General features: G+C 44.0%; 2 protein-coding genes across 3 annotated transcripts in view; both read right to left on the bottom strand.

Moving 5' to 3' along the window:
- Positions 1-4532, bottom strand: part of HHIPL2 (HHIP-like 2) — a gene marked incomplete at its 3' end in the record, with an annotated part of 9839 nt that extends 5307 nt beyond the window's left edge. Inside the window, exon 1 of the mRNA XM_010155990.1 lies at positions 4146-4532. Coding sequence (XP_010154292.1) covers positions 4146-4532 — 387 coding nt within the window. The remainder of the gene's footprint in view (positions 1-4145) is intronic.
- Positions 4533-8930: 4398 nt separating this feature from the next.
- Positions 8931-10299, bottom strand: part of TAF1A (TATA box binding protein (TBP)-associated factor, RNA polymerase I, A, 48kDa) — a 9811-nt gene continuing 8442 nt past the window's right edge. The window contains exon 9 of one of the 2 annotated variants that reach the window (XM_010155971.1): positions 8931-9251. In XM_010155971.1, the coding sequence (XP_010154273.1) occupies positions 9109-9251 (143 nt within the window). In that variant the 3' untranslated portion in view covers positions 8931-9108. The remainder of the gene's footprint in view (positions 9252-10299) is intronic. The other variant, XM_010155979.1, reaches the window with a different exon arrangement.

The following is a 10299-nucleotide window of genomic DNA, read 5'->3' as shown; positions in this document are numbered from 1 at the left end:
TAAAGATCATCTAGTTCCAACCCCCCTGCCATAGGCAGGGACACCTTCCACTAGACCAGGTTGCTCAAAGCCACATCCAGCCTGGCCTTGAAGACATCCAGGGATGGGGCATCCACAACATCTCTGGGCAACCTGTTCCAGTGCCTCACCACCCTCTCTGTGAAGAATTTCTTCCTGACATCTAATCTAAACCTCCCTGTAGAAGGAGCCAGGTTAAAAAAGGAGGTGAAACTCTTCCAGTAGAAACTGTAGGTGCTAAAGACGTACACTGGTTAAATGGTCTGATGCTGTATGACTTCACTTCTGTTCTTGCATGCATAGGATCACTGAAGCAGACCGTAGCTGAGATTTAGAACTGTTTCAGATGAGTACATATTCTCTTATGCTAGCTTGTGTAGCTACTATTCTTAGCTGTTCTCACGCAGCTACCATTGACTCTGTGTGATCTTCAGGAAAAAAATACTGCCGGCAACACTTCCAAGCATATGCATTTACAAATTATGTCCCCTCAAATATAATTAAGTTTTTAGTTGTGCAAAATATAGGTTAAATACTGAAAAACAGGCACTGTGTTTGAATTAGTATCTAAATTTAAATTCCTCATCTTACAAAAATTCTGGGCCAGAACTTACATATTTCAATTAAAATCCCATGTCTATTTTAATCAGCGCAAAATTGCAGAAGTTAAAACAGAAGGAATTAAGTTCTGCAGAAAGATTATTTTACTGGCTTTCATGCCAGTAGCCCGAAACACACTATCCAGAGTTTTCAGTGGGCACATATGTAGGAAGGTAAGTACACAGACAGTAAAAAAATGAAGAACTAGTGTGTTAGTATTTTTTCTGCCTCACTAAATAAGTTTTCTTCATTAAACAAAATTTGTTAGACAAATCTGGGGCAGTTATACAAGCACTGACTTCTTTTGGTGCAACTAGCAGCCTTTCCAGGATGTTTAATGTGAGGGCTACAAACCCTCAATCCAAACTTAGCACAGCAAACTCTTTCCTCTGCTCACAGAGGAGCCCGAGGGATTTCGGCCATACCAACAACAGATACACTTCTGAGTAGCAAAACCCTTCCAGCTCTTGGATGGCGTAGTAAGTTTCTCACTTTTCACTGCTGCCATTTGATTATAAAGCTGCATGGAGTAAGTTGGTTTCTGGTGCTTTCACATCTTTAAAAGAACCTCTCCTCCTCTTCCCAGACCCCAGGTCCTCAGCCTGCAAAGGCCAGCCAAGTGCCCCAGGCCTGTCCTTGCAGCCTGAGCCCAGCCCTGGATGGCAGAACCACACCATTTTTCCCCACATTCAAGGTCTTCCCAGAACACAGAAGGGTACCACTACACCCTGAGTGCCACCCCCAACTGCCAAAGCTTCAGGTAAGTGCCTTTCTGTTCCCACCTTCGGTGCAGGCACGTTCCTTCCACACACCAAGTCCATTAACCATCACCCACCTCCTCCACTTTGGCCAGTGTACACTCACACCCCCCTCATTTCACCCAAGCGTGCACAAAACAATTAATCCCGCTGCTTTATAGAGCAGAAGAAGCAGAAGCTGCTGAGATCAAGTCGATGCTTCGCTGTTTTGTAATAAGCACACTCTGCAAAAAGAGTGTGCTTCAGCACCACTGTCAGGCCTCGGATTAAAACTGGCTTAAAAAGTATGTTGCTTTCCCTGGACTAGGTCCTATCCCCCACTAATATCACAACTTTCAATCAGCTTGAACAAGGCTTAATTGGCCTTTTTGGTTTTGTAAGCTTCTCCTGCAGCAGTTTTCTGAATAGAGAAACATCTCCTCAGACAGCAGCCAAACAGCTGTTCTAGCACCTAGGTTGCATCCAGGGAATTTTTATAGCCATGCAACTTGCACAACACCCCCTTAAGAACATTTCAGGAAGTTGTCAGAGTTCCATATTCAGTTTTTAAGCTAAATCCTAGGAAAGCTCAGCTGAGGGTCAGTCTCTAAACCTGCAAATGCTTAGAACAAGTGGAGCTAGCAAAACCAGACCCAGATCTTGCCAGATGCAAACTGAAGCAGCTCTAACAGCAGAGCCTGATTGCTTTAGATGCTGTTAGCTTTCAAGAGAAACAGCAGGAAATCCATGAGCACATTCCCATCTAACATCTTCTATCTGTTAACAAACACACAGCTCCAATGCCAAGGTAAAGTGCACTCCATGGCATCCTTCCTGGGCTCGGGGGGGACCAGCGAGACTGCTGCAGTCGCCCAAACCAGCTTCCTCTGCACAGCCCTCATTACCACACCAGGAAGGCTAAGGGAAAAAAAAAGTTGCCTTTTTTCCACTGTCTGCTGCTTTTGGCACTGAAGGAACACCTGACTGAATGGGCTGCTTTGTTACGACACAGCACTGCTATTCTGATCTCCCCAAAGACGTGAAACAATGCTGTTTTCACTAAATCAGAGCAGCTACTAATTCAGGTTTATGAGTAAGCACCTACACGTCTTTCTTGAGATTTGCTTTGTTCAAAAGACAAGAGCTAATAACGTTGTCTACCGTTGCTTCAGAGCCTAATCTATGCATACCAAGTTCCGCACAAATATCAATAGAAGCACTTGTTACCAGCAGCAGTTGATCTCGAGCCTTGCTGTACGAAGCAGGAATTAGCACTTGGCACAATTACATCCTCATCACACACACACACCTGGCTTCTCGTGTTTGAAGTGGCACTCAGCACAGGCCAGCGCTTCACGGGTAGTGACTACAAACCACCAGGATCCTGTGGAGGTAGTCGAATGGAGATGTTGCCCATCACTTCCACATGGGATCATCAGTGACAATTTGATCCAGCAAAGCGACACCAATAAAGCAAAACCATTTGGTAGATCTTTGCTCCTCCACTAACAATGGCTAAATAATATTCGCCAGAAAACCCAATCTTATTTCCATGGTTGTCACCAACTTGAACAGGAAGAACAGCACATAACACAAGATCCTCCCCAAAGATTTAACAGCAGTCTTACTCTGGAAAGGTATTAAAAGAGTAATAACTTTTTGCTTTGAAAATATACAGAAAATACATGGGGTGGGTTTGGGGTATTGCTGCAACATACACTTACAACAAATGCAAAATTCAATTACATCCTACACAACAGCAAAGAGGCAATAAGAACGAGTCTTCTTTTTTCTACCTGCATCATGCAGAAAAAACTTCGTAACACCAATATTGGTGGTTCTGACAGGAGCTGCAAGCCATCTTTTTCTGATTTACCAACTGTAAAATGACAAACAACCCTTATGCTTTCTTCAGCCCTGCTGCTGAGAGCATGTCTCACCCACCCCAAGGACATGCCAGGATCCTGCCAGCATCCAAAAAGAGCAGAAGCGTTTTGGTACCCAGATAATATTTTAGGGCTAAGGAAATATTAACTAGAAGAGTTTTATACCTTCTTAGTAAGACTGTGTCTTCTGGCTGCTTTGTGTTTTGGCACGCAGCAAGCCCAGCTTTGCATGACTAGGTTGTTAAAAGGGCAGATCAGTGCCGCCCTCTGATTACAAGGAGGGGGGAAGCTCAGGCAGAACCATGCCTTTCGTCTTTTCTCACCGCACAATGCCCGTTTCTGCGAGCCAGGTGGCCAGTGGGCAGACAGCACCGATGGAAGAGCAGAGACTGAAGCCTCGGGACCTTGCAGCAGCTGTGGGAAACCACTGCCTATTAAATCTTATTCTACTTTAACCACCACACTGTTTGGAACATCTCAGGAACACAATCAAAATATATCCTTCATGGGGTCCAGGGAACCAAGCACTTTGACTGATAATTCCCATGTCATTTGACCCTGTAGAATTTGTAATCCAGCACCTAATAGCTGCAAGCAGAAAATAAATATTGATCTGTAACTCTCCCCTTCGTTATGAGAAAATTATCAGAGCAGCAGGATTCCCATCATCACCCAAGTTAGGCAACACTTTCATAAATTATTATTGCTTGCAAACGTCACTAAATATTGCCAGATACCAAACTGATGCACCTCACACAGGTACCATTACTCCATCAGCCCACTTTCCCCCTGCTCCCACACCTCTTTTTACAGCAACACAGCTGACTCTAGGAGGCTATCAGAACCACAGCTCACCCCTAAGTCCGCCCAAAGTAGGTTAGAGGCACTATTTTTCCCACCCTACCTGACAGAGGATATCTTTGATATATGTTCCACACAGCTTGTGCCCCCGGGGATCAATATAATCCATGATGTCCCAGTATTTTGCTGCAATGCTGTTGTCTCTCTCCTGGTCACAGCAGCCGAAATTGTCATAGGCAGAGCAGAACTCCAGGTGAAAAGGGGGCTGGAAAGGTGGCCTGTAATCCAGACACTGAGGATGCCCCAGCAGACTGCCTATCAGGCACAACAAGGAGAGGCAAAGAAAGACACGTGGGAGGGAAAAAGGAACTCCAGAACTGCTGCTGCTGCTCCTTCCAGTGCATGGCCAAACATTCCCAGCCTTCAGCACAGGTTTCTTGAGGTCAGATGTATAGAAATCCTGGACGACTTCGTGGTACGGTTCATTCATCCTCTCTGCTTTAGTAATTGCCAGCCCCAGAGCTCAGCAGCCACTCAGGTTTGCTTACATTCTCTCTCCCTTTTTCCCTCTGAAGTTTATTACTTGGCAGGACAGAAACAACCCTCTGGGCTGCCTCTTTGGTATTTCACACGTCACACAGCTGAACCCTCCCCTCCAGACATTTCTCATGCCCCCAAGAAGCACTCACAAATCGAATCCCTACATCTTAGTTTAAGAAAGCCTTCACCGAGAAATATGCAGTACAAAAAATATGAAGTACAACCCCTATATACAGAACCTGGTGATCTCTCCCCATTTACAAAACACAGGTGTGTAATTTTCAATTGCTAACTACCATTTTACTCAGCTTTTAACATGCACCAAACCTGGGTCTGGTTTCATACAGACTGAACAGGGGTCATAAAATACAACCAAATTAAGGTTGTATTAACCTTAATTAAGCAGTTAACCATAGGTACAAGTAATTTCAGGACAAAAAGATTCTGCTGTTACACACAAATCCAGGTATAAATTCAGGCTTAAAGCGAGTGGAAATTCAGGAGGAGGGAAGGAGAGTACACACAGTTGGGGCACCAGCACAACCTGATGATGACTGTGATAGTCTGTGGTAACCCTGAAATTAAGCTAATTGATTTTAGTGGGTTTGATCCTAGCTGACATTAAACAGATTTAAAGACCCATGAGATTTTGGCCCACCTTCCCCCCCCCCTTCTTTCTTGCCGCTTTACCTCCATGGGACACAGGCAGAGGGCGAGGACAGCTGCAGGGAGGATCTCACTCCCACTCTTCTCCCTCTCCCCACGCATCACCAGTTATTCCCAGGATCTATCTGCATGTAGCTCAGGGAGAAGTTAAAGCTCCCAGTCCTAGCTTCTCAGTACAACTACCGGTGTAACACCTGAAAACGCCCTGATTACAGATCTCCTCAGAGCCTTTACTGGGAAATGGGGGTTTTCAAATACCACCTCTGGGGTTTTGACCATTTTTAACCTGTTTTGCTGTGGCTCTGACTTGTGGCACCTTGACTGTACTGCAGCCTGCCAGTAATCCTGCCTTTGCTTAAATGTGAATGAACTGGAAACAGGCCAGTCACAAAGTTCAGCACTGTCATGAGACAAAGCATTTTAATTCCAAGTATTTAAATCTGCTGAAGTATCAGCTGACCTCAGTTATTGCTCTCGTACGTTGCAGACAATCACTGAAACCGAGGCATTACTTGGGTGTCCTCTGGCAATTGCCTTATTCTGAAACCAGAGCAAACAGCAAAGGTAAGCAAGGGTATTTGTGTACTCTTCATATTTGTGTAACGACAGCCTACGAATTCCCACTGCTTTTAATTCCTTCAGCATTACTGAGCTCTTTGGAGTAACTAACGTTATCCACCACAGAGGGAACTGAAGCACCTCTCCCCCTTCCTAGAGCCATGCCACTTGCAGACAGAAACAGAGTATTTACCCAGGAGGCAAGAACACTCCTCGCTGCTCCCTGATGAGGGCAGAAAAGCTAAAAGAGCTTTATTCCCATTTGGGCAAGGAGAGAACACAACCTCTCACAGAGCTTACTGCTCACATTACCCAAGGCCTCCTCACAGTGGTCTTTTCTTCAGCAAACATACCACCTCTGGCCATTCTTTACATGCTACATCAGAAGGCTGAGCAGAACTTCCCATTTACCGTCACGGGTAAAACACCAGTTACAGAACGGCCTGGAGAACTGTAAATTCAAACCAGTACAAAGCGCATCACTCCTCCGATCCTGCAGGGACTGCTCCAAAGGTAAGGTACATAACTGTGTAGTGCTGACGCTGCTCTGAAAGCGGAGGGAAATCCTGCCAAAGTTTCCAGAACACACTGGGTCAACATGTTTTTAAAAGCAGCTGAGATTTCATTAGCTTGCTTTTCTTGAACTTCAGTGAAGACATTCCATCAAAACCATGAATGGAACAAGAGGAGAATAGGGTAGAGATGAAGCAGTTTGTAATTTTGCATTATCACTGTTAGATTTCAGTATTAAAAATGCCAGAACAAGAGGTGGAATAACAGGACAACAGACACCGTCTGTGGGCAGAACATGTGGATTCCCTGAACAAGTTCCTTGCCTCTGCATAAAGATCAGCAAAGAAAAGATGTGCTATTTGATTCACAGAAGGAAAACCAAAAAAGTCTCACAGAAGTTTTGCATGCAGGGTGAAGATGTCAAGTCATAACAAAGCCAAACCTAGACCACGCAGTTCAGAGCCAACGCAGAATATCCCAATCCACTAGGAGATACCACATTCGAAGCACAACATGCAAGTGTGACAACACAATATGCACTAAGTAACTTCCACAAGAAATTCCACTGGGAACTTGTGACCTGCAAGACTGTTTCTGGTGTAAGTACTATGGTGTCGGGAAGGAGCAAGTTTCCTGCAGGACATGAAAAAAAACATGCTCGAAATAGCTACATGAAAGCTGGGACTGTGCCACTTGCTTATTGCAGCACCAGAGTTCTAGCACCAGAAGAGAACATGATCCCTGGCAGCAGCCCCGCTTCCAGAGGCCACAGGAGAAAGCTGTGAGCACAATGGATTAACAGGTTTTTCAAGCACATCAGGCTCTAATTTGTCCTCTTATACTCCTTACCTCCACCCCAGTCCTTGCTGCTTTGTTCCACATTTCTTCCCCAAAGAAAGGCTTCTGGTTTCTCAGCTGCTGCGAGGCACACACGTCTCCCACAGGCAGCTAAGGGAACAGAAGGAAAATGACATGGGAGCTCAACAAGCAGCAGGGGCTCTAGCATTTTTATACTATTCAGTGTTAGGTTATAGAAGTGCTTCTGCACCCCCACAAAGGAGCACAGACAGACAGCGGAAGGGAGAAGCCCTTTGGGTTAATACCCTGCTGGGATGCTCCCAGGCCCATCACAGGAGTCACCAGCCCATCAAAGGCCCATCTTTGCAAGTCCAGAGGAGCACAGTTGCAGGCAGGAAGCCAAATTAAGGACTCCGGGGAAGGGACACTCTGTCCAGTTCCCTCCCAGGGCTGTCCCAGGACAGTTTTAACCCCCATCGTCCAGGCATTAAACCCATTAAGATGAGTCATTGGGAGCAACTCTCTAGATCCTTTCAGACTAAGGGGCAATTGCTTTTCCAGGGCATGGGACACCTTATGGGATGCAGGGGGAGAGCACTTTGAAGCTTCACAATCTAAATTAAACTGTCAAAACTCAGATGAATGTCTCAAAAAAAAAAATTGACTATTAGAGCAGGAAGCAGCAGCATTCTTGGGGAGTCAGAACTAAACCAGTGCACAGGTCAGGAATGGTAACGGTGCTTTTTTTTTTTGATAAAACATACAGTTGTGGCAAGTAGCTCACTCAAGAGTTTAACACACATTGTCTTAGGGCACCTATCACAAGACCCATATTAACCAAACTCCCAGATAAGCACTCAGCCTTTGAAAGCACAGCTGTACTTATCCATATACTACTACACTACTGAAGACATCTTTATTTCGTTCTCAGAAGTGGTTCATCCAGAGTTCTATAGTCGTGTCATTAAAACAGTCGTGCTATTTGGATACCATTTTGCTCTTGTTTTCAATCAAACTGGAATGCCAGGTTGTGAGAACACATTAGCATTTGCTTTCCAAACACAGCAACATTTCAACCCAGAGGCAAGACTGCGAAGAGATTCTAGAAAGTCTCTTCCACCAGGTAGAGAAGTTTTCGGCAGTTCTGTGCCTCTGCTCTTCCGAAGCCCTGCAACACTAGCTTTCCTCTAGCCACGCAGCTACAGCAAGCTTCCTCTCTCCTACCAACGATGTGAAAACAATCCCTGAACCAGGCACACAACCTGCAAGCTGAACGTATCCAAAGGCAGTTTTTCCATGCCAAAGTGCATCGTCAGTTTGAACAAGCTGCAGTAAATCTTCACAACCTGTAATTCTTCTCAATATACAATGCAAAGAGAAGTGTGACACATGCCTCTCCATTTTCCATATATTACAGGAAATGACCAGTTATAAGCAGCCTTTACAGGTTGAGAACGCACTTCCACCCTGCATCAGGTACTGCTCCCAGGTTAAGGCACTACACCCCAGTTATAAGCAGCCTTTACAGGTTGGGAATGCACTTCCACCCTGCATCAGGTACCGCTCCCAGGTTAAGGCACTACACCTGTTACAAATGCCACTGCTAGTCCTGAATGGATTTTGAACTACATTCGAGAGTCATTTAGATCACCATCTATGCATCTAAACATAAGGATCAACCCTAAAATACTATCAATACAGAAATTCCACACCATAATACTAAATATTTCTCAAGATGTATTTGAAATCAATGCTGTTTGCAATTCATACAGAAACACAGGACTAATATTAAAGAAATTCCTCAACCTTATCAGTTGATTTATATTAGTTTTATTATAAAATAAATACAAACCAAAGTGTTTTTACAGAAATGTATAGAAAAATCCAGTGTTGAGTTGAAGGGGCCACCTAGAAGTTTTAGAATAGCATTGACAGAGAAGTCTGTTTCAGAGAAAAAAGAATACAGCAAGAACCTTAAGGACGCCTTCTGGTCAAGGTTGTACAGAGGAATCTGGAAGGCCAGCTATCCTCAGGTAAACAGGCCTGTGCTTATTCACAAATTTCTTCAGTATCCGAAACCTTTTCACCTGAGCTTTGCAGCCTTGGTGGGACACAGATTTAAAGTACTTGCAATCTAAGCAAAAGAACAAAAAAAAGACATTTTAAGTTACACCATGATTCGAGCAAATACAAAATGCTTTTCACTGTTTAAACAGCATGCAAACATCTAAAAGTTTTCACTAATGAGAGGTAATGAAATAATTCAGGGCATGCACATTAGAGTCATAACTGCAGCATTAAACAATCTATCCTCATTTGACCCAGAAAGCATTCTACATATATAAAACTGCACGTTGTGTCTTGCAAAATATATTCTTACCTCTTATTTTTACTTCTCAAATAGACTAGAGAGTAAAATTTCAAGAGTGTAAAGCAGCACCAACTCCATACATTAACTTATTGTGTCAGGTAAAGAGAATAGAGGCTCATCACCACCAATAAGCACTGACACCATTAAAGAAAATATGAGCTGGAACAATTTTATTAGCCATCTGGAAATAAAAGCTGACAGACATTTGATAACATATTACTAAAAGCAAAATAGACTTTGAGTATGAGAAATTGTTTTATGAAGGCCAGAAAATTAAAAAATTACAGAAAAGCTGACAACAAACAAGCTACCTATAAACCAAAAGTCCAAACTAGGGTATGAGCCACGGTCTCCACACCACATACTCAGTCTCAATTTCGCAGCTGCTTCTTGGCCCACTTGGTTCTGGCAACACTTCGAAGAATGCTACTGAGGAGGTCATTATCCTCACCTTCTTACCTAACTGACAATGGTTTTCACTCAAGACACCCCCCTGCCCCTCTTTCCTGCATTACACCACCTCCACAGTCCTTAATGGCCAGAGCTCCCCAGTATTTGCCCAGACACCGCCTAGGCAGACATCCAGCAAGCCAACTCTCCCCAGTCCTCACAAGATTCACTCAGGAGAGTGCTGTGCATTTCTGAAGTTGTGGTCTGAAGGTTAAACAACAAGATAAATAGTATTGTGACTGCTCAACAAGGCCAGATAAAACAGAATTCTAAACCAGGATAAGATAAGTTATGCACAATACGCCTCACTGTCAAATACCAAACCAATTTAAACATTTTTCTCCTGTTCAGTTTCAAAGAG

The sequence above is a fragment of the Eurypyga helias genome, unplaced genomic scaffold (genome assembly GCF_000690775.1).
Source record: "Eurypyga helias isolate BGI_N326 unplaced genomic scaffold, ASM69077v1 scaffold560, whole genome shotgun sequence".
Lineage (NCBI taxonomy): Eukaryota > Metazoa > Chordata > Aves > Eurypygiformes > Eurypygidae > Eurypyga > Eurypyga helias.
The sequence above is the reverse complement of the archived record's forward strand: the minus strand, read 5'-3'. Positions and strand labels throughout refer to the sequence as shown.